Source organism: Haliotis asinina, chromosome 3 (genome assembly GCF_037392515.1).
Source record: "Haliotis asinina isolate JCU_RB_2024 chromosome 3, JCU_Hal_asi_v2, whole genome shotgun sequence".
In the NCBI taxonomy this organism is placed as follows: domain Eukaryota; kingdom Metazoa; phylum Mollusca; class Gastropoda; order Lepetellida; family Haliotidae; genus Haliotis; species Haliotis asinina.
Window position 1 is genome coordinate 80,049,111 of NC_090282.1, and position 25,788 is coordinate 80,074,898.

Consider the following 25,788-nt stretch of genomic DNA (forward strand, 5'->3'; position numbering starts at 1 on the left):
CACTTAATGTGAGATTCTTCTATCACCGATCTGACTAAATGTTCCTAATTTCACACTAGGTTGTTACTTTCAATCCATGCCGTCCACAACTTGAGCAAAACCCGCCGGTTACAGCACAGCGCAAGATCAATACAAATTTGTTTAGCCAGATTCAATTAACATCGACGTAGAAAAGCCAATATAACACACATCCTTCTTCAGGGCGGGGGACTCCAAGCCATCAGCCCTGATCATGGATGCTGGAATCTCCAATGTGGTCGAGTTGTATCAAAGTGTATTTCGTTCAAAGGAATAATTCCGTGAGAAGTATGTACCTACTGCGCGGATCAACTGTTAGACTGGATACAGGTTTTCCTCGAGACGTACCAAAATATGCTGCCAGGCGGGCTCCTCGTAATAAATAGCCACGAGAAATTTTGAGTTGATCGTTCGTTGGAAAGATACGCTAGTCGATAAATAATGTAGGGAACACTGTAACTTTATCTGATAACAAGTATGCAATTTCTTCACTGGTTCTGGTACAGATGGTCGACTTCTGACATTGTGATTCAGATCTACAAAAACCACCTCATCTTTGCGTTTTTAAACCTGTTTTTCCATCAGCGTTAAAAATCAAGCGAGGGGCGTCACCCCTCCTTACTCAATAGACTGTTCCGTCAATTTACGTCAGAGCTCCTGAACTTCTGGAGGATCAAATGGTTGCTCGTCTCTAAAAATAAGGTGGCGATTGGATGTTGAGAAGAGGGCAACTAGACACTTGTTTACTACCGATTGTACAGGGATCTGACGCATTTACTAACTTGTGGACCTATCTAGGATATGTACAGTCATGGTAAGTCAGATTCCTTCCTTCTGCACCAAAGCGCCATTCACCTTAACCTCGTTTGTTTACAATTGAAATTCGCATTTTTGAGTTAATGTCCTGAGAAGTATCTGATTGTTCAATGCCATTCTCAATGCCATTCCGAGTAGGCATACACTCTTGACAGGTTGTAGACACCAAGTTGATTTCTTGTATCTGCCTGAACGAAGTTTATGCCTTTTCACGACAAGCAGATAGGTTCGTGCCCCCCACACACGTTCCTCTTGACCTGCGAAAGCAGCTCGAGTCTGTACTTCCGTGTTAAGGAGGGAGGAAGATACACACTGTTGTTTTTGTGTGTAGGAGCTATAGAAAGCCAACAGATATGTGCTGGTGCGAGGGTTGTGCCATCAGCTCACGTCCACTGACGTTCAACGCTGTTGATAATTTCTCTCTTACTTTGTTCTCTGTTATTGTGTGTTCTGTTGTGGTAGGCAAGCAGTTTCAAAATTTCTTGAAAACATCGGAATTCTGTACATGTGTGTCAGATGATGAGCTTTTTTAGCGCCATGACATCATATATATTTCATAATTAGTTTCATGTCATTTCGAGTGCAAACATGCTGTATTTTACAACACCTAGATTAATGTATGAAAGTGATCCACCGTATCTTATATAGTACCGAGGTATACTCTCACATGACTCCAGTTATCCTATCCCGGCGTCTTAAGTGTTTCCAATGAAACTTAATAGCTTGGGCTGTATGGAATGTTTTGTATTCTGTGTTGCCCGTTTTGTTGTGAGTGCTCTGAGTGTAAACTTTTGATAGGTAGTATATTTAAATAACCATCTTGTTATTCAGCACCTCTCTGATATATGTGTGTGTGCGTGCTGGCCAGTGTATCTATATGTACGTTGAGGTAGTGTTCACGTAGTGTATTTATTTCCGTATTAGACCTGTTTTGATACCATTAATGTGGTGTCGATATCAGATAAAGGCGAAAGCTGTAGTGTTAGCTGATGTTATCGGCAAATAACCGGTTGTGAAGGTGAAATGATATAACATTTCAGAAAGAGATTGAATTTATAATTTGAGTCATCGGTTATTTTAATTTGCACAAGTAAAACGTATCACCCAGGTTATTCATGAATGATGCTATGGTGGTCCGAGAGAAGAAACCGTTTGAATGTTTACTCTGTGCTGAGCATTCTCCAGCACGGTCAGCTGTACTAGCACAGGTATGTGAAATCCTTGACAGTGAAACCATTCTGATGTAATGCAGAACCACAAGCATCGTGTTAGAGCACAGTGATTAGGTGTGTGAACACTGATTGCGTATTGTGTTAACGTTAACACTGACTGTATGTCTTTAATATAACGACAACCAGGTTTCGTGTAGCAGTCATGCTGGTGTATGTGACCTAGACCTTGGTCTTATCATATTCTTCCTCATCACACTGTTGATGGAATTCTTTTTATAGCCTCTGTTGGTTATATATAGCCTGACTTGAGGGAATCTCTGTGTGTTAGGTGATAGTGGACATGGCGAGCCGGCAAACAGGCAGCTGACAGGACAATACCCTCGGGTCATAGAGACTAAAATATCATGAAATGTGTTTTAGTGCTGAAAGAAACTGATTTACCTCTTTCATTAACTAAATTTCGTTTGGCAGTATCGAACTGGATATTAAATAGTTTAATCACTGTCGGAAGTATCAGTCTTGTCAAAGTTGATCGATATTCGTTGATCTGTCGACGTAGCTGTCAGTAAGTGCAGACTGATTCTGGCAAGCTGGACATGTAACACAACAACATCATGTTCCGCCACCTGGGCCAACATGTGGACTCAAAGTTTCAAATCGGTCCACTTCCACAGGGGCGGTGGGGTAGTCTAGTGGTTAAAGCGTTCGCTCGTCACGCCGACGACCCGGGTTCGATTCCCCACATGGGTACAATGTGTGAGGCCCATTTTCTGGTGTCCCCCGCCGTGATATCGCTGGAATATTGCTAAAAGCGGCGTAAAACCAAACTCACTCACTCACTCACTCACTTCCACTTCCACATTTTTTGTTCACGCGCATCAATTTCAGTGTGAAATACATAACCGTTTTCACTTTTAAAATAACTGGAAATCCATCTTGCATAACTGGTTTGAAAACGTCGAGGCCGTGAAATTGTTGTAATAGTACTTGAAGCTGCGTTAACCGTTTCTTTCAAAATGGTGGTCTTCCTGTAGAATGTTAAAACCATTTGAGAAAACAGCCACCGTCAGAAGATCGGAGGTGGCGGTTCAGGGATTACCAACCTGGGGAGCACATAGTGCAGGGACCAACAAAATAAGCATGTTTTGACCTTTCATGGACTATTTTGTCTATTTTAAGTCACATATGGTTCTTAATATTTGTTTACATCAGCACTTTTCGGGTTTGTTTATTTTGGAATGAGTTAAAACTGACCACTTATACGTTCTGTCAGCTATAAAACGTTTTTTCGTTATTTCTGATGACATACATTATGCTGTATCTTTCAAGAAACATCATCGGTACTAGGTTCTACTTGTGTCATCTATTTCCGCATCTGATGTTGAAGGGCTCGATTCCTGCTGCAGCGGCGCAGAGTACCATAAACTAGATCATCAAAGTCGCTATTTCAAGTTGATGCTTCTTTGCAAGCCATATTATTTCCCACTCTTCCACAACGTTTGACTAGACGGTGATTCCGCTTGCACAGTAGCCATGTATACAAACGTTACACCTGTCATTGTAGTCACTGTCTTAAATTTAAAAATATCAGATGTCAGATTTCAAATTTAAACTGCCAATTTTTACACCGAATATCGTCGTACAGAGTTACGGCCCTTAAATCTGCAAGAATCTTCTCAGCACTACGTTTCTGATTAAGATTATGAGGTCGTCTCTAAATAAAGAAAAGGCGGCAGTGCGTTCGTGGCTAAAGCGTGCCCTTCGTAACTCCTGTGGCCCGGGTTTGATTCCCCACGAGGGTTTGAAGCCCAGTTCTTGACCCATACATTAGCCATACGGTCTCGATGTGATTCTGACTTTACTACAGCCACGTTATATCCCTAATGACCTCACGTGTACATGTACTGTACAACACTTGACTGTTAATATTTATATGTAAAACATTTTTCCATGTACCCATGGCGTTTCTATTTCCGTTGTCTGTGGCATCCAACACAACATATCGGAAGAGTAATCTGGAGGGTAAAGCGTTTGCTTGTTACACCAAAATATCGGATTCGATTCCCTGTAACTGTAACTGTTTGTTTATAAATAGTTTTCTTAATAGTTTTTTTAAAAAATAGTTTCTAAACTGATGGTTTCAAAATATATTTCCGATGTTAATCTTTGTTCCAACATCAGTACAAGCAAACACTGGTTTGGCTTCTAGTTGCATGTTCAAATGGAACATTCGGTAACGCGGTCAGAATCAGTCTTTATCCTTCCTGAAATTGTTCGTTTCTGACGTGGTTGGCACTGGTGTCAGGTCTGGTTCAGAATTGCCCTTAAGAAACCATCCTAGTTGGATCCGGTGACTAACGGGATCGCGGGTCAAACTGGCTGGTTAGTTGACGCATCATGAGTGCAAGCTGGAGAATGAGTGAGCTTAGTTTTACGCCGCTTTGAGCAATATTCCAGCAATATCAGTAATGGGTACACCGGTAAAGGGCTTCACACATTCTGACCATGCGGGGAATCGAACACGGGTCATCGGCTGAAGAGCGAAGGCTTTAACCACTAGACTGCCGTACCACCCGAATTGGACCCGAGACTTCAACTCTGCAATAATCTGTTTTGGATTGTATAAACATCCACAGTGTCTGTTGTTTAGTGGACCTGCCTCGGAAATGGAGGGCCGGTAGTTCGATCCCCGCTCGCGCCTTATCAAAAAACGTTTCGAGACCATACATATATTCGTGCAGCATAATATGATTATATTCCGGATTAGTCGGGCTGAGAGTAAGCGTGACTGAGTGAGTTTAGTTTCGGCAATATTCCGGCTATATGGCGACCGTCTGTAAATAAATCGAGTCTGGACCAGACAGTCCAGTGATCAAGAACATCAGCATCGATCTACGCAATTGGGAACCGATGACATGTGTCAACCAAGTCAGCGACCCAAACCACCCGATCCCGTTAGTCGCCCTTTTATGGCAAGCATGGATTCCTGAAGACTTCACGGGTCTTAGGATAAACAACCATGTACTCTCGCATGCCCCCAACTCCCTATAACGCAACGGTGAAGCCCGATTTGTGATGCTTCCATTTTATTGTGGAAATATCAAGGATCCATTCATCTCCGACCGTGACTGTAACTACTTCTTTAGTGGCAAGATGATTTTTATGGATTCAGCCCAAACTCCAATTTAAGCTATAACAGTAAATGAATCCAGTTTACTTATCGGACCCCAGTGTACACGGCGATGGGATAGCCTAGTGCTCAAGGTGGCCGTTTGTCTCACCGAAGACCCGGGTTCGATTCCACACGTTAGTACAATGTTTGAAGCCCATTGCTGTGTCCCCCAGCGTGTTTATTGCTGGAATATTATAAAAGCGGTGTAAAACTAACCTCACTCACTCCAATTGTATCACGTCGTCACTGCTTGATAAAGGAGGCCTCAGGCGGTTACAGTTTTAATGAAATTCCCAGATAGGGTATATATGATTCTGATGACATGAGATCTATCCGGGAGTCAAACCCACAATCACAAATTGTTGCTGTAGTCAAGGGACAAAACTTGATTTGCGACTTAATAGATCAGAGGACTGTCAATTATGATCCAATGTTCCGGACAGTGAATCAAAGAAGTGTCGTCCGTTGTCAAAACCAAAGCTTTTGCTGCAAGTGTGTTTTAATATTTCTATTATGTTTCGCCCACGTCGCAATACTATTCTTTTGGTTCAAGTAAGGTCACATATTCATCTCCCTCGAATATATACTTCTAACTCCCTTTGTTTCTATAGGGTTCCGTAGATAAGCACAGATACTAAATGCCAATCGACCTTATCGAAATAGCTTTTAAATAAAGGTCAGCTTTTTAACTTTTTGTAATACCATACAGCTTAATGTGTTCTGCTGACGTCAGGTTTAACTTGTCAGTCGTGTTCGCGGTGAGCCGTGGTATAGTCTTTGTATTTCTGTAAGTGAGTTATTGTAATGCTTTCATCGATGACGAAAGTGATGTCAGAAATTGAAGACAACTCTTTTACTCTGTATCCTTTAAATTTACATACTGCAAATAGGATATATCGAAATAGCTGCCTTCGGCTAAACCGGATATTCAGTGGGATGTGTAAGAGGGTATCCAGAAAAGCATGTTTACTCGTAATATCGGGCAAAACTTAGAAAAAATATGACTAGCTGCTGAAAACAATAGATCAGACTATAGATGGCGATTAGGTATGACAACGGAAAGTATACTCACCTGACATGATATTTCCTTTTTTTTTCACGTCTCATCTATTGATGAACATCTTGTGCGTGTCTTTTTGAAGAAGTTTATGTTAAGATATGTAAAAGAGCATGATACCTGATAAATAGGACAAATTGTATGGATAACAACATCTTTATTGCGTGATTGCGACGTTTCGGTACAGATTCATGTACCGTTGTCAAGCAGGAATTGCCGCAATTCCTGCTTGACAACGCTACAAGAATCTGTGCCGCAATTCCTGCTTGACAACGGTACAAGAATCTGTACCAGGAATTTGTACACCTCAACTTCTGAAATGCCACTCAAACAAGTTATGATACCTGATACCCATAGAAAAGCATCGTATTAAATGTCTCAAAATATACAGGCGACATGACCACCCGAGATCGACACTATTTGTAAATTGTTACGGCACGTTGTGTATTTCCCCAGTTTTATTTCTTTAAAGGATTATCAACATCTTAGCTGATATCTCTATCCCCAAGCCGAACCCTAGCCATCGTCTGCGACACGTCCTGGTTTGGCTTTTGAGACAACCCCTCCCAACTGTTCCTTTTCACAGTGATAGTGAAACTCCGTGGTAGCTACAGCCTTAATAGCTTCAGCTAAGTCTAATTTAAAATTTGCATTTAAAAATTGCCCTTTCAATACAATATCATCGCACACTAATTTGCATATAGCCCTGGTTTGTTCCGAATAAGTCGCTTTGGACTTGGAAAAAATCCGCATTGTTCATTTCTGTATTAATCTCTCCTTATTATGTTTCTTATATCCCCAGCACAGGAACTGTAGTTAAGCCGAACTTATTTTCATAAGTTTTTTTCAGATATTTTACACTTTGGAATACCAGCTACTTAAATTGTAGAGATAAACTTGAAAAATAACAGTTTTTTTTTATTTCCAAAAGTACTATAGAGAAAGTTTTGAATACAGCACTAACGTCAGTTAACCTTAGCGGTTCTCCAACTTCCCATACATCCATCTTGTCTAATCACTATTATGTCATATTAGCCTGTAACAATATCTTGTCATAGGATGCAGAGCGATATATTATCATACTGCTCCAATGTCTGAACAAAAGTTTATCATTGAGTCCTAATGTCTGAACACCGTACATTGCTAAAAGGCACTGGTGTGTGAACGTCTTGCCAAACCATCCTAACGTCATAGTCAGGTTTTACCATTCAGCACTGGCTGAAGACTAAAATATATACCCAAACAAATTTCGCCAAAAACAAGCAAGCCCAGACATATGCAGAACAAATGTGTGTTTCTGTGGTAAGGTATTCACCAGTTTTCGTTATAATTCAGGTAAAGATTTAATGCCGACCTACTCAGATTATGGCATTCCGTTTCAATACATTGGAAAGCAGCAGCGCGTAAGCGTTCACACTAATATTCACAAAATGGAAAAAGGAATATGATCTCTTCGCCAGCACGCGCACCTGCTTTACTTGGATAACACATTTACTGTAAACGTGCACCGAAAGAGGGGTTCAGTACATGAGTATGTCAGTACATAAAAGTCACACACTACAACGAATTGATTCATTGTTCCTTTCTCCCGCTGTGGTGGGATACCCTAGTAGTTAAGCTTTCGTTTAATATGCTTATGACCCGAGTTCCATTCCCCACATGGGTACGATGTGTGAAGCCAATTTCTAAAGTACCCCACTGTGTTATTGCTGGAAATACGCTAAAAGCTGTGTAACATTAAAATTCACTCACTTCTTACTCCCTAATTCGCGGATGCAGTTTCAAAAAATATTCATTAGACATTATTCATTGAGTGACGTTTACATTGTTAATTAATCTCAGGTTCGGATACAGCTCTTTGATGGGTGGGTGGAGGCGCACTTCGTTTCACTTTCAATGGTCTTTTAACAATTCCCCTCTGGACCCGCCTATGCATTTGAATTTTTCCCAACACATCGCACCGGTCCTCTCCCTGCAGCGAACTATCTGACGAACAAGATCCGTCTGTTCTCAGTGTTTTGTGCACAGGTCTGTTCTACAACAAACACCTGTTAATTATGGCTTGCACAACATTTACCTGTTGACCCTGCCCACGGTGTTCAAATGGAATCATGTTTCTATAAACGCAGGGATGTTGGATTTTTATTCCGGTGGTTCCAGCTTCTCACAATGTGGGCTCACCCACCTGTTCCCGTTTTGGACTAACGACTCCAGCCCACGGAGATGAAGCTATCTCAGTATGGGGCCTGCTGATTTGGATCTGGTTAATTTTGATGTGTCAGCAAATTATGCACTGCTGTAAGAAAGCGATGTATCAAGTATGATATAAACCATGCCACTATATCTGTTATACCCAGTATCTTCTATATAACCCAGAAACACTACAGCCCCTCTGGCATTTAATAACATCGATATAGAGACCTAAATCTATTTTCCCGTCGCTGTAATCTTTAATAACGCTTGATGCTCATGAATCATCCGAGTTTCGATTGGAGACTTTCAAAATGGTGGAAATCCAGAAAAAGAATTTAAAATGCCACTGCAAAACCAAACACATTACGGATCAAGTGGGTGAGTGAGTGAGTTTGACTTAACGTCGCTCTTAGCAATATTCCAGCAACATAACGGCGGGGGACACCAGAAAATGGGCCTCACACATTGTGCCCATGTGGGGAATCGAACCCGGGTCTTCAGTGTGACGAGTAAACGCCTTAACCAGTAGGCTATCCCGCCGCCCCTACGGATCAAGTGTTAAGAGAGACCAATATGGCATGTATGTTATACTGCCTACCATGAAGGCATAGTGGTGCGAAAGTGCAAGGAACGCTGAGGTAGTCTAGTGGTTGAAGCGTTCGCTCGTCACGGTGAAGACACGTGTTCGATTCCCCACATGGGTACCTCGTTTGAAGCCCACTTCTGGTGACCCGACCGTTATATTGCTGTAATCTTGCTACAAGCGGCGAAAAGCAAACTCACTGACATAGTGCGACTTAGATACAGTGTCACAGGAAGCACGATGTAGGTGAAAAGAGGTCCACTGCACGCACAGTTCAATTGGGACCCGGTATAATGGACAGCGTACCGGCGGATGAGACTTCGGTATAATAGTCCCCACTTCAGCACGTTCACCTACCATGTATACTAAACACCAAAGAAAGTTAACGCATTTGAAGGTTTTTGGTCACGTTTTCAAACACAAGACATAAGCATGAACGCATACTTTCATGATATTTCATTTCTTCTATATTGTGTTTCTTTTGCTGTTAGGTATACTGTTAGCCTGAGAGTCGCCTTGCTCTGGATGCCAACAGGTCCATGTAAGCGTGAAAGCTCATGTTTACACACAGTAGAACGGACACGTGTTTGCATGATTCCATCCCGTGTTTACAACAGTTCTGTGACTTTACTGTGGAACACAGAGAAGCAAGTACATTCCGGTGAATTTTAGTTAAACCGGGTGTTTTTCCATTTTAACACGATCGAGTTGAGATTTTCTTCTTGTAAAGTTTCTTGAACATTAAAGCTCAAAATGTACAAGCGCGGGAAATAACCTTCAAACTTTGTGATACCACGTTTCCCAGCCATTTAGTAAGCGGAGGAGAGGTATGTTCGTTTAAAATGATTTGACAAACAGGGTACACCTGCTATAAACAGTTCCCACATATCATCTCCCAGACACAAGCGTTATCCAAGCACCTTGCTGTCTTGGTATTTCCTGAAATGTCATCTGGCATAACCTCGGTCACGTCAGCCCACGCTAGCCAACGTGACCGCTCCCAACTGTTGAGTGAGATATGCGACTCTGGATGAGGTGAAGCAATTCAAAGACGTTGTTTAGCATGTTGTTTACAGAAGTTCACGTGCGGCGCGTGTTTTCCGTGGTATTCCTCCCGAAGGATGCACGTGCAAAAGCCGGTGTTGCTTGCTCTGAAAAACGTTGGTTTGACGTGGATATTGCTGCAGTTATCTCCCTTACTGTGATCCCATTTATTTTATCAATTTTATTGATGTGACGATAGGTCAGCTTTCAAAGTTTTTGACATTGTCTTAATGGAGTTTATTTATGCGTGTCACCGACGAAGTACCATGACCATAAATAAACATGATATCTATGTATGATGTATGTGTGTTATTAGGTATGTCACTCACGTGTCGCTATAAAGCACGTCTAAACCTGTCGAACATAACTGACACAGTCATGTTAGGCGTTTTAACTCGATGTGCAGAGTTGCCTCCTTTGACGGGCAAGGATTCGAGAATCGCTTCTCCGAATAAGTCGCACCATTCTTAACATTGTCGCAACCTGAGAAAAGTCAGCCCGTCTGCTAGCATCACCTTATCATGCCGCGACATACCAGATAGGAGGGTTTACAGCGATCGCTCGTCAAACTTTAGGCCAGGGTGCCATTGTCTTCCGGAATATCGATATTTCAGTGTTTTAAATGTGTATTCGTCGATTTTCTTTTCAGTGTTTAACCCTGAGCTTATGCGCTTGCATGCACAAACATCCGAATGAAAAACCCCACCTGGTACAATCTGTGAAGCACATTTCTGGTATTCGCCATAAGATTTTGCTGGGATATTGCTCAAAGGTGTCTGACAGCTAACTCACTCACTGACTGCAACACTTCTAAGCAGCACTGAACTCATTCACATATATCGGATTTATCGTTGCAAATCCTGCATATTCGATAAAGAGGTGACGTGTTTCAGGACTGCATTTTCTGCCTATTACATTACAATGCGTAGCTGCACCTGCCGGGTGTAACATTATCTATCCTTTCAACACAGAACGCACTATAGCCAGATTACGTCTATTTTACTTCAAATAAGTTGCATTGGATATGAGTTTCCAAAACTTTTTTTTTTTCAATCATTGCTATTGCTCATTTCAGACGCTGAGCATGTGATAATGCCCTCTTACTCTGTGGAAGTTGATTATAATCCCTACCTGCATCATGTCGTTAAACAGTTGTGTGTACCAACATCCATTAACTGATTGCCATTTTCCCTCTGGAGAATTCCAAGTCCCATATTGACATCTTTGTGGTCACGATCGCGTGCACCGCGTGCGGAGAGCGTGACAGGACCACATGGCCAGATTCCAATCCTGCTGCTAATTCCACACCATAAGACTCAGTACCGGGAACTGTTTGGTCTGGGGATGTGGCCAGATAATAAAAAAAAAACTTTGTTGGCCAAAATGATGAGAGCCCTACAATAGGACTACATTAATTCCTACATACATATATACGATGAACATGGTGATTGATTTTCAGGATTGTGCCATATAATAGACTATCTCTATTCCTTAATGACTACCAGGCCTCCTCGCTTCCATTTTAGCTGATTAGCAGATGCCCGTTTAATGAAGCGATGTGGAGTTAATGACAGCCTAGTGCCAAAGATGGCATTTACTGGAGCTGGGAGGTTCAGTAGCCAGCCGGAACACACCGCCTAGCCGGTATCAAGTTAATACGTACTTGGAAGTAAATGTCGCAGTGCCCCACATCATCAGGAAATTCAATTTCACTGAGCGCTCTCGGTAATAATTCTGTTTAATCTTTATAACCGTAGGCTTCATGCATGGTTCTTGAATATTGTATGGAAAGATAGTTAATGTGCAGTTTACTGTGTCATCTGCGGAAAAAACATGTATTTTTTTCCAATAGCTAGCGTTGTTCTAACCTGGCGGTTACATTGTCCATTCGCAACAGTGGGTTTTATTCTCAACACGGTCACTGTGTGTGAATCTCGTTATCTGACTTAAACGTTGATAACGGCGGCATAAAGTCACATTAGCTCACTCAGCCCTAAGCAACAGTTGGTATGGTCCATACATGCATGTCTGTTTCTAGATCCAATCTACTGACGACAGATTCTTGTCCCACTCAATGAACAATAAATTAAGAACTAGTCTCTAAAATAAACATATTTTACAGAAAAATAACGGGTCATAATAAAAACATATGTAATGAAAGTCGCCGTGAGACTTCCTGAAACTGTGGAACTGTAGACTTGCCTCATAATCTAGACTTGCATATATTTGTTTCATGGTCTGGATGGCAGACTGAGTAAAGATCTGGGGAAGGTAAAATCCATTTTGTCTGCCACAAATAAGGGGAATAAATTAAATATGTGTTAGCAATAAATGCACGTTTGAAAAGCAGAAACAGCAAGAGCACAAAGTAAATATGTGTATGTTGTAAAGAACTCATGCTTTTGTTACTGTACAAAAAAGGAACTCCCATGCGTGTGTTTTACAAAGATCAGAAATGCATGTGCATACTTTACAGAACAGCAACATATACCTGTTACGGTGTTTGGAACAGACCATGTATGATTGGCATCTGAACAGTTGGTTGGTTGGTTGTTGTTTAACGCCGAACTACGCGGTATACTAGCTATTTGACGGCGGTCTGTAAATAATTTGGTGTCTGGACCAGACAAGCCATTCATCTACAGCATGAGAACCGATTTACGTGATTGGGAACCGATGATGTTTCCGCCAAGTCTGCCTGTCTGACCATCCAATACCGTTAGTCGCCTCTTGCAACAAGTATGGGTTACTGAAGATCAAATCTAACCCAGACCTTCACGGGCCACTTGTATGCAAGAAAATAGCCCATCAACAAACATTTACCAATGGTACATGAATAGAGATGATGTTGACACTTTCGTGCACTTTACTGATGAATCATTGAGTGAGTGAGCGAGTGACACATATCATCGCTTCCCATTTGCGCAGATCTGTGATCCTGCTGTTTATTACTGGATTGTCTGGTTCAGACTTAATTATTTAAATAGCAGGAACATTGCCGAGTGTGGTGCAAAACTAAACTCATTCACTTCCTCACTCACTCGAAATGTCGGGAAAGAGTGCAGACGCCCAAACACAAAGGCAAGTCAAATATAATACGAACAATCGGGAACTGCATCGATGATGCATAAGATATATCCACTGGGGTCCCATTTCGCTGAACTTGAGATCAACCTGTCTCCATTTTCGCTCTTTGTGTCAGTGTAAGGAAATGATAGTTATTGGTCGGGAAAATGTCGGTACCATGAATTTATCGGTCGGTGCCAATACTGATAATGATCTATTTGACTGAGGAGCGAGAGAGATGTCAATATCAACAAACTTGGTCAAGTAATGACACAGCTATGAATTATTCATAACTTCCAGTCATTGATATTTTCCTGTATGAATGATAGAAAGCACGTGACTTGTCAGAATTTCATCTTTGACTGATGGCGCGAGTGAATGATCAGCTTGAGATGTTGTTTCAAATATGGACTATTTAATCCGTTGGAAGGCCGACACGGTGTCCGGTTACATTTTACGTTAAACATCACATCGTTTTGGAATAAATATGATGTCAAATGAGTGGTGGTAGGCCGACAACATCATGAGCACTCCCTTGTACGTGGTACAGTAAAATGCCATGAAAGGCGACTGTGCTTCTCGTAAGAGGCGACTAACGGGATCGGGTGGTCAGACTCGCTTACTTGTTTGACACATGCCATCGGTTCCCAATTGCGTAGATCGATGCTCATGTTGTTGGTCACTGGATTGTTTGGTCCAGACTGGATTATTTACAGACCGCCTCCATATAGCTGAAATATTGCTGAGTGCGGCGTAAAAACTAAACTCACTCACTGATATAGTAAGAACAGTGCTCGAGTGTGCGTGCGTGCATGCGAATATGCACGCTTGCCTTTTCACTATGTTCGTTAAGGTCTCTTGTTCTCTTGGTTTCTTTATACAATGTACCATATACAGTACTGTTATAGAGATGTCAAAGTCACTACTCATTTGTTTAGTAGTTTGTTTGTAACCCTACTGTGCCTCATTTGACATTATTACCAGTTCCGAAGATTCACGGCAAAACTGTCGCATTCTGTCGCTTTCAGTTTGTTTCATTTGACACAAACAATACCTCTGTTCAAACCCTGACTTGATGTCCAAATTACCTAACATCACAAAAATGTACCGCGATAAAAATAATTAATACTAAAGGTAACCAGGTATAGCTGAAGACTCCAAGACTAGAACATGTTTAACACCAGCGTCACCCCCGTGATGTTGCAGAAGTGATGTCCCTGTCGACATGAGGTCGCTGTTGCCACCGATGTTGTTAAGCAAGCAATGAGAAACGTTATCAGATTAAGGATTCCATTCCGTGGGGAATTCCAATATTCCCGTCCATCCCGGCCTGAACCTGGTCCGTTCTAGTCTAACCATTTACCAGTGCCTTGAATGAACATTCTGCGTCGTCTTATCGATTGTTAGGGAAAGAAGATAGTCACGTTCCTTGCCAAGACTGAATGGAGTAGGCACATTTCGTGTCATTCAGGGTAATACAGCAATCAGTAGGAGTTATGAATGGTCTGGTATTCCGACTCCTGAATTGTCGTTAAGTTTTATCGATTTTTGAAAAACTGACGTGTTAGTGATTTCAGTGATGGCTTTAAGTGTCCAAGACGAATTATCAGCTCTGTCTTGCAGTTCCACGATCGATACCAGATGTAGGAGAAAGTGGTACTTCAGCCAGGAATAATGCCACGAAACAATATAATCCCATATGTTTTCTATGGATCGAGACAAAATGAATAATAGTTATGGCACACGAAAGTCAGGGTTTCTCAGGTAATTTGTGCCAGCCCCTATTTTCTTTTGGAATATGAAACCGTTTTTCATAATAGATAATGAAATTGTGTCTTCATTTTGAAAGCGCGCATACACATGTATACACGTGCACTTACACAACTGCATGCATGCTTATTCAGTGATATGATTGTTTTCTTGTTTTAGAAATTCAGTGTCGCTCCGTGTCTTCACAGTTGGTAAATGTTTGTTGATGGGCTATCTTCTTAGCTGCAAGTGACCCGTGAAGATCTGGGTTAGAATAGATCTTCAGTAACCCATGCTTGTCATAAGAGGCGACTAATGGGATCGGGTGGTCAAGCTAGCTGACTTGGTTGTTACATGTCATCGTATCCCCATTCCTTAGATCGATGTTCATGTTGTTGGTCAGTGGATTGACTAGTCCAGACTTGATTATTTACAAACCGCCGTCATGTAGCAGGAATACTGCTGAGTAAAGCTAACCCCACTCACTCTTTACTGAAAGCATGCATATACAGGCATGCAGACACATGCGGTATTAACCTTAACACTCCGGCCTCATTTATTCCCAAATGACAAAAGGTCATATGTCCTATTAAACGAGGGCTGATCTCGACAACAACATCCAATTATCCGAAACATATCGATGCAGCATGTATGGGTTTTTCCTCTTTCCGTTTGATCTTAATATGATGGCCGTCTTCATCTGCACCAATCGTCTGTTTACCGCAATCGGATTTGAAATATTTCTGTCATGCAAAACGACAATACAAGATATACATGGTTTTGCGAGCACTAAATGCCTCACTGACACGATTGATGGCTCATCTGTGCGCCTGTTTGAAGTTATACTCGAATTAGGTCGTAATATTGCTTTCATGTTTAACTGATTAAGATTCAACCCGCGAAAACTGTCAGAGATGCATTTATAGTGGAAATGGCTATTAATGGTAATGATAAAATATATACCATAATGTGTACATCACTGATCCCCCACAAATCATGGTCATTGAAGTGCAGTCATCACCGCGTTCCTAATAGATTATGTATAATCAATGTGCTTTCTCGGCTCTCTGGGATGTGCTTTCTCAGTTTATGTACCTAATCAGGTGCCAATTTCCTCCTGAATAAGAAGTGAAAATTCGAATGCCATTTGTCGAAAGAGACACAACATGGAATTTAGTCGATGTTGTAGTCTCGTTCCACACAGGACAGACGCTAAAACACGAGTGAGTTTATTTTTACGCCCCACTCAGCAATATTTCATCAATGAGGGGACGGTCTGTAGAGATCAAGTCTTGGCCAGTCAGTACAGTGATCAACAGCATGAGGAGGAAGTGAGTGAGTTTAGTTTTACTCCGCAGTCAGCAATATTTGGCGACGGTCTGTAAATAATCGAGTCTGGACCAGCCAATCCAGTGATCAACAGCAGGACCATCGATCTGCGCAAATGGGAACCGATGATATATGTCAACCAAGTCAACGTGCCTGACCACCCGATACCGTTAGTTTCCTCATGCGACAAGCGAGGTCGCCTTTTGTGGCAAGCATGGGTTGCTGAAGACCTACCCCGGATCTTCATGTGTCAGTTTGGATTCTATGACGGGTGTCAGTCAGCCTGACCAACCGGTCCCCTTAGTCGCTCTTACCAGAAGCATGGGTTACTGAAGATCAACTGTAACCTGAATCTTCACGGATCCAAACGCCAAGGAAGGTCAGTATCCATGGAGACGTCTGTCTACCCGGACGTCATCCACGACGATCACCAGTCACTTCACCTGATTAGTGGCCGTGCTATAGACACGCTCGGGCGCCATCGGAATGTGTGACAGACCTTCCAGCTAAGGCTTTTTATACTCAGTTCTGTAGCACAAGTTACAATGCTTTCAAAATGTTAAACGGTGTTAGTAGTTCAGAAAGACCCCTCCAGTAACCGCATGTGGACTAGAGGTGTGACGATACAGAAAATTCACGATACGATTTGATTCACATATCTTTAGTTATTGTCTTTAGAAAACGTATGTTTGTATAACACTGTAAATTTTAACATAACCGTCAATTTCTAGTGAAAATTAACAATTTCAAGGTCAACGATACGTATCACGATGCGAAAAAAACTATCGATATATTTATGGTTCGATGAAATATCGACCCGTGAAGGTCCCGGGGTAGAATAGGCCTTCAGCAACCCATGCTTGCCATGAAAGGTGACTATGCTTGTCGTAAGAGGCGACTAACGGGATCGGGTGGTCAGACTAGCTGACTTGGTTGACACATGTCATCGGTTCCCCATTGCGCAGACCGATGCTCATGTTGTTGATCACTGGATTGTCTGGTCCAGACTCGATTATTTACAGACCGTCGCCATATAGCTGGAATATTGCTAAGTGCGACGTAAAACTAAACTCACTCACTCACTCACTCGATGAAGTATCACGATTATCGATACTACGATATATCGTCACAGCGCTAATGTAGACGTAGCTCAACAGGATTTCTAGTGTGAATATGTGTTTGACCAGACTAAACTGAGGACTGGGTGGTTAAGGTGTCTGGCATGGCCTGTTGTGTGATGTCGAATTGATAGTTGTTTATGTCCTGTCCACTGTATATTTCATTATTACTAGAAGACTAAGATGGACTGTCTATAAGATATATTAAACAACATTTACTGGCTCAGTCGCTGAGGAGTTAAATCTCAACTTTTTAATGTTTCTAGCATTAGCCATCTCTATGTGGTACTTCAGAATAAGTGTCCGAGGACGGTAAGCAAACCCATAAAATATACGGTACGCATGGAAACGGTACCTTTATACGACTGGAAGGTCTCAACGCTACAACCTGAGGAGGTGGAAACTGGAGAAGCGCTTGTCTATAAATAAAGGTCTTAATGATGAAGCGGTGCAGTGTATTTAGTCTAAAGTATACCTCGGTTACAACACAACTTGTGTTCATGGTGACGGAAAGATCGACGTCTGTCAGGTCCAGATGCGCATTACTTTGATGAAACCCGCGAGCACTGTAGTGCTGCAGTCTAGTGACGCGATCTCGGCGGATCCTGCTACATTAGTGACGTGTCAGGCCGGTCATCTACTTATGCTGGATAACAGTGTTACAATGAACAGGTCGAGTGGTATTGTTACCAATATTTCAAGTGCTCGTGTATTGAGAGGCGGCTCATACTCAAGAAACGATTCCAACCTCAATCCTGCGCAACTGCCCATAAACTAGTTTATCAAAGTGTAGCTTTCTCACTTTCTCACTTTCTCACTTCATCAGTCTTGGTTCCAATCCATAATTCACCACGAATATAATCCTTGATTCTTAATAGAGAAACTCGAGTTTTCTTGGTTTGAACATAAACATACATGTCTTTGACATTGGTAGTTTGCGACATTCTCCTATATTCCATTCAATTCATCAAGGTATATGATCCGATCCATGAAATGCTCACTCATGATAATGATGATGAAAGCATTATCGATTTAGAATGTTACATCTATTCCTCCACTGTGTCATGTCCGGCGCTTCAGGCGCTGATAACTCTCCTGGTACTTCTACTACTTGTCACTACAACCGGGTCGTGTGTCATATCGAGAGTGATAGTGACAGTGATAGTGAAAGTGATAGCGATAGCGATAGCGATAGGGATAGGGATAGCGATAGCGAAAGCGATAGTGAAAGGGATAGCGATAGCGATAGCGATAGGGATAGTGAAAGTGATAATGAAAGTGAACGTGATAGTGAACGTGAAAGTGATATTGAAGGTGATAGTGTACGTGATAGTGAACGTGATAGTGAAAGTGATAGTGATAGCGAAAGTGCACCTACATGACCAAGTCTACACACCAGTCGTGGGTGCATGTGTACTTTCATGTAATCAGAACGTCTCTGTACATGATAACAGCACTGGTCAGCATGCCTGGTCAGCATGCCGTAAAGGCCAGTCAATCGTACGCATGCCACCATGCCTTGTGTATCATCAGTCATGGCAGAAAACCTAATATACATATTAAATTGTATCAATTTCAAAAGAAATACTGATTGACTTGTTCCGAATATAAGGCAACTGAAGGGTTTAGTCACAGACAATTAGATTTTTTGCTACAACTTTTCACAGAAAGTGAAAGTATGTTTCAGTATCGAAAGTTTTACTGATAGATTCCCATCAACACGCGCATGTCATATGAAGCAGGTGAATGGATAGGATGGCCAGTGTCCACGGTGACATGTTAATTACGTGCAGTATTTCTTATAATATCAACCTGTCTGGTCTTATTTGCAGACCTCCGTCATCGAATACTTCGACAGAAGTAGAACATATCCTGAATGCCTTGAACGTGAATATGTATTGATGGCAAAATGTTCGGAACGTTAAAACGAACTGTCAAAGTGCCAAGAACGTTAATAAGGTTCTAAACACATTCTGTTTGGTGAAAGTGGTGATGAAGTTTGGTTGACTGGTTGGATATTCTTCCGAACCATTGTCCAGTAGATATGCAATAGGACGCATGTTGTACACTGGCCACCAGACGCAGGGAATGCCCGAAACATCAGGCCTTGCAATCTGTCGATATTTGATACCAGCAAATCCAAAGGTAAACGACAGGGGAAATATAATAGGATCACATCACAACAGTTTTTGTAAAACCTGATTCATTTACTTGACGTTTCTCCTTTGTATTACTTCAGGGACAAAATTATAAACTGGTTTAAGCACATGATGAAATGATGGTCAATGATACCATGTGACCTAGTTTATCCTTGGTGATAAGTTACGTTCTCGTTGGTGTATCTTATTTTCAATAACAGCTAATATGAACAAATCGTATCAGACGGCAATGCGGCATTTCTACCCTTGTTTCTGGCAGATCAGTATATATGTTCCCTTGTCTCTACCAACTGGTTCAACCATCTGCTTCTATGAACCTGGGCCCTTATTCTCGAAACGTTCGTAGCCCAAAGAATTCTTATTTTTGATCGTAGTCTGTGTTTTAAGAATGGGATTAAGAAGTTCGTAGGGTTACGAACGTTTCGAGAATAGCTAGCCTGGCTCAACGTTGTTAGTGTATTTGTTGAATCAACACTGCTGCACATAGCTATCAACAATGAAAAATAGTCACTATATTAGAATTGTGTTTTAAAAAATTCTTCCCATTTAAACTGACATCCCTGGAGAAATCTAAAATAACCGTCAGATCCAAAATGCCCCATCCGTGTAATTTGGTTTTGCAAAAGGTTATATTGATCGTATACATCAATATGTCCCAAAATATCGTGGACAGACAGCTATTACCTGAGGAAGGTATAAACTACTCAGGCCAAAAATGAGACAAACGCGTTAAATATATTTCGAACTTTTACTGGTGGAGTGACCCGAGTGAAAACAAACAACTACCACTGAAAGCCTTTGCGTCCAACATAAACAGTTAGTTTCCCTTTGTCGGGGCTCCAATATCATAGTCAGCATGTGTAACGTAATACTATAATTATGTAAACATAACTTAATGAACGTTGTGGGGTTTCTTAAATATTTCCGCACAGAGAGGTGTTTTCATGCATATGAAGCTGGATGTATTCTAGATTAATCAAAATCGAAACACGAAAATTTGTCCAAGTAATATGGGAGATAGCGTTCCAGAATGGCCATCACCCTTCTGATAATTTACTATGCTGTTGTAGAAATAAGATACACTTGTGAATGCACGCCTCCTCTGTTCACTCTGACCTGTCTATAGAGATTATGTATGACGAAGAACGCCCACAAGACTTACGACGAGTGGGATTATTTCAACTTTCTAAATAACATAATTATTTACCTTTATCTCGAGTAGTTTTCAAGTAGTTCCTTTTTTCATGCCTGCATTATGTTTAAGTATATATTAGCATCATTCTAAGGCTTCTATGAACGTCATACAGCCGATTCGTAAATGTATTTGAGCTTGGTAACAACATTCAAGGCCTAGTTAAGGTTTGCAAATAGATTTTTGGTGGGAACATGCAGGATATTTTATGTTCGACACACCTGTGAAAAAATTATTGTGGGTTCAATTCCCTTTGAACTGTGTCATATGTAACGATGTGTGGTAACGTGACCAGTAGGTGTGCCTTTGCATGTGTTTGTGACGTCATCTGCTGGACATCATATACCCACCTATTTATAATTATATAATAAAAAGCCAGGTTATGATAAAGTCGGAATCTGAGAATGGATTGTTTGCAACAAAAACTAGTGCATTTGATTTTATTTATTGGTTTATCCTGTGCTGTTTCCTCAGTGTAAATGCCACCTCACAGTTTCTCCATTGTTGAACAATATGTACCTCAACTGTTGAACACCTTGTAGCACAATGCCAGTACAGGCAATATGAAGTATTGTATTCTTTGCAAGTGATGTTATTCCCATAGCACATCAGGGCTCAGTAAACGGTTCGTAAATATAGTATACAAAAGACCCTCTCCTGCATCACAAGAAAACGTGATTGAAAGTAACATAAACTGCATGTTTCCCCAGTATTTTGAGCGTGAGTTTATCGGTTATTATCGCAGATTAAACGACGATAACGTCAGGGAAACTCGGTCTTAGTTTCTTAATTTCACAGTACTTGCAATAATTGCAAACTGAAGGTAGAGAGTGAGCCTTATACCATGTTCTGATATCATAGCATTTCGGTACCGAGGGTAATGAAATTCATAAATAATGTTGAATCCATATTAACCTTTTTATTTAGACATTACTGTTGGCCTAACTAAAAACACATCAGTGAAAGTAATACCGATCTGATACACAAGTCGGTGAGCTGACATTATCCTGTCTCTCGCTAGAAGTTACGTGAAAGCACCGATAAACTATGTGCTAAATCAACGCCAATAAATGTGATAATTCCCGAGCGTCATATATGAAACACACCACACTATCGGCGTGTTGGTAAAGCTAGATATTTCCAATATCAAGTTGTACTAATACAATAAAGTATAAGGGATGTAGTGGAATATCCATCAATATCTCCTAGTGGGCCACTTCTAGGTCAGTTATATATAGCCCGGAGATGACAGATAGACGGAGAACACTCCTTGAATACAGCAATTGGCAGCAATTTGACAAACATTTACCGCCGTTCCTTGCTGCCTGGCAGTGGTACTCTTCCTCTCCACCATGGACTAACCTCAGCATCTCTGACTGTGCCCTCCCGAGATCTCTGACTACAGGTGACGATCATGAGTCAGGTCAGTACATTGAGCAGTTCAGGAAGCAACTTTTTATTTCATGATCGTTTCTGGGTTTGTGTTAACAAGGATACACAATGTTCGTTGCTGTGAACAGAGAGGTCAAGAAAGTACACCTGTCACATCTCACATTGTCACATATCACATTGTCAATGTCACGGCATAAGTATATGAATAATTATCAACCTGTCAATTATCACGAGTATCTCTGGACTTGGACCGGAACGTATACTGACAAATTAAACTAATTGCTTTCATATTACCAGTCCGTAATCATCACGTTTATGAAGAATGGATAGATGGGGCACCCCTCTGAAGTCTGGCTAGTTAGGAAATGAGATATATTGCCTGGGTCGACACCTTCATAGGCTTCATGAACCATCCTGAACTTATTTAAGTCGTCTTTGAAGCTTGATGAAACAGTTCCTTGACTGATGTCGCCTATTACAAAATATAGATATAGATAGTGTTACTTTTTACGTTTAAAAACAAACACTGGATGTTTTTGTTGCAGCACAAAAATCTGTTGACGTTCTGTTTTCGTTGCACTATATGTACGTCCTTAATGACGTTCACGCCTCAAATCTTATCTGTGCATTTCCAGATTAAATTTGATCTGAAAATCAATACGTCTACCTTCAATTTCCTTATCATCAGGAGATATTAGTCTATTATTTATGGAGATTACTCTAAAAATATACAAAGGGAAGAACACTACTGCTGGTCTTAGGCAATATGCCATATGTTTACAACGTCGCAAGGCAAGGGGTTGTAAGATCTAACTATTTTTGCTCAGATCCAGCTGTTTTGCTCAGAGCCAATTGTTCTTCACGTGATCGAACTGTTCTTGATGAGATAAGCATTCCGAGAAACAGTTGTTCTAGCTGAAATATGAGCGTACCTGCTCAGGTATATGCATGTACATTCACATATACATGTTTGAGCAGGATAGCAGTCTTGGTGTCGCTTACTGTGCACGTCACTGTACACGTCGCTGTACACGTCACTGTACAGGTAGCTTGGGAAAGCACAAAAATCTGTTGACGTTCGGTTTTCGTTGCACAATGTGTACGTCCTTAATGACGTTCACGCCTCAAATCTTATCTGTGCATTTCTAGATTAAATTTGATCTAAAAATAAATACGTCCAATTTCAATTTCCTTATTTTCGGGAGATATTAGTGGATTATTTATGGAGATATGTGTACAAAGGGAAGACAGAAATTGAAAGTGCTTTACTGGGGTTCAACTTCGTAAATAATGCTGAATGAGAAGTAAAACCTCACCTACTCACTCATTCTGACGTGACTTGTGTACCTCAATTAACAGAGTATAGTATACACCTAATGACCAGGATATATGTTCAGGCACATATAATGCCCTGATGAATCAAATTCAGGACTTTCGCATCCTTGTCCACTTACGGATCTCCTAACACATGACCACGGATCTCCTAACACATGACCACGCTCTCAATTGTCAATCTTCTGACACATGATCACACTGTCAACTGTCAGTTTCCTAACACATGACCACGCTCTCAGTTGTCAATCTCCTAACACATGATCACACTGTCAACTGTCAATGTCCTAACACATGATCGCACTGTCACTGTCAATCTCCTACCACATGATCACACTGTCAGATGCTGAACTCATAATACATGGTAGCTCCATCAAAAGATAGTTTGCCTGTACATAATCTGACAATGAAACCACAATGATACGCATACATAAATACAGTGTCATTCAGGTCCACGAGGTAAATCAGTACAATGTAGTAACTCATTGTAGCCATGGACAAGAACAGAGATTCTGTGCATCACCGCAATGTAATTACCGATGAAGTTGTAACGTAAGAAATCGCTCTTTGCCTCTGTGATGGTGGTCGTCGTCACTCACGTTCTCTGGCCCTTCTGCACTAACGGCGCCTCGCGTAGGGTAGGGAATTACAGATTTACACAGCATACAGCTTCTACAACAGCTGATGCTCCTTGAAACCGCAGTCGTTAACAGTAACTGGCATTTATTCCAGCAATTTCAACTCGGGTTCATTCTGGCGTGTTGAAAACCTGCTCAATGAGCTTTGCACGTTCCATGTATTTTCTGAAGAACTAAAGGTGTCAGGAATACACGAGTAGGTTTCTCGGTGGTCGAGCCATTTGACTTATCCAGTTATGATCATATGATGTCATCATCCTACCGTCCTGATTTCACAATACCGTGTTAGTGAATTAAGACAAGGCCGTAACCCGTTTAAAGCCTGCATCACTGATCTGACATTAGGCTGTCATGCTGTGATGTTCTGTACAACCTTGCTATGAAGCACACACACTCGCTGTATAGGAAGAGAAGCGAACTTTGCCAGATACCATTTGTTTAGGGCTGTACGCTCTCACCCTCGTCGGTCGTAGACACAGTGCATTGATTATCAGTATCATGTTTGGATTTTTGGTCATGCCTATGAATTTTCATCAAAGTAGTAACCCTTGAAAGACCACTGTTAATCAGATCAAAAGATCACATACTGATTTTAGAAGAAGCTTGACGCTAGTTTCCCGGTTATCAATTCGACAAAAAAGACGGAACCTGAACAAACTTTTCTCAGGATTATACGATTTCCAATCAAATCAGTCAATACCAAATATAGGTGTCAGACGCTGTGTAAACTGGAATCGGTTGCAAATATATTTTTCTCTCATTTCTGACACGTTACAACACGGACAAAGCTAATACTTCAAGTTGTCATTTACCACTCATTTCGCTAAGCAGAAAATTACATTACATAATATGGCGGATTAAAAAGCGGTCTGCTGCTTTCCGCGTAAACCATTCCTGCTCTTATAATTGCCAGGTACCGTTATCTGGCTGTTGAACGCCGCTGTGTTATTGTGCGTCTTGTAATTGTCATCTCCTTAAGCACAGAGCTAACAAACTGTGCATGCAAAGCGCCAATGTGTTTTATCTATCCTTCGTATCTGTGTTTTAGTTAATTAAAGCACTCTCGCAGCGCGTTCCCTGATGAGGGTTATAACACACGCCCCGTTGTTACCCAAATAAACACAAGCCATATGTCATCTGCTTGGAAAACTCAGGTAGAGGGCAGTCTGCTAATTACAGGTACATAAGAAGTCTCATAGACAGCAGTCCATGCACCAAAGAGTGGGGCAAACATGGGCTGACATATTTTGCTGCAAATGTGCATGTTTAGACAACATTGTAGATTCTTCAGTATAAATACATGTTCGTCGCCAAATCCTGAACCAACATAGTGTATATATATTGGCACGTGTCTTTGTGAAGCTTCCAGAAATCATGCATGTATTTATGTTGGTAAGTGGATGAATGTTGGCAATGAATGCTTTAATATCAAGTGGCGATGTCGTATTTTGCTTAGATGTGTGATGTCGGTTAGATGTCTGGTGTTGGTTAGAATCAGATGTTGGTTAGAGGTCAGATGTAAGTCAGATGTCAGATGTTGGTTAAAGGTAGATGTTGTTAACAACTTTGTCCCCTCCATCATTGGATGTCAACGTCACATGGTATTACCAATTTCAGCTCCCTGGGAATCATAGAGCTCTCGCAGCCACGGGTAGCAACACGTTATTGTGGCTTTACCATCGATGCAAGGCACCCGTTCGCAGCGTGGACTGGAACACATTGTCACAGTACTTTGTCCAAGTTCACGGCACATAGCTG

The 25,788-nt window shown here is 41.3% G+C and overlaps 1 protein-coding gene across 1 annotated transcript in view; it reads left to right on the plus strand.

Annotated features, from left to right (window-relative positions):
* The first annotated feature begins 418 nt into the window (after positions 1-418).
* Positions 419-25,788, plus strand: part of LOC137278555 (uncharacterized) — a 152,771-nt gene continuing 127,401 nt past the window's right edge. The window contains exon 1 of the mRNA XM_067810994.1: positions 419-832. Coding sequence (XP_067667095.1) covers positions 830-832 — 3 coding nt within the window. The 5' untranslated portion in view covers positions 419-829. The remainder of the gene's footprint in view (positions 833-25,788) is intronic.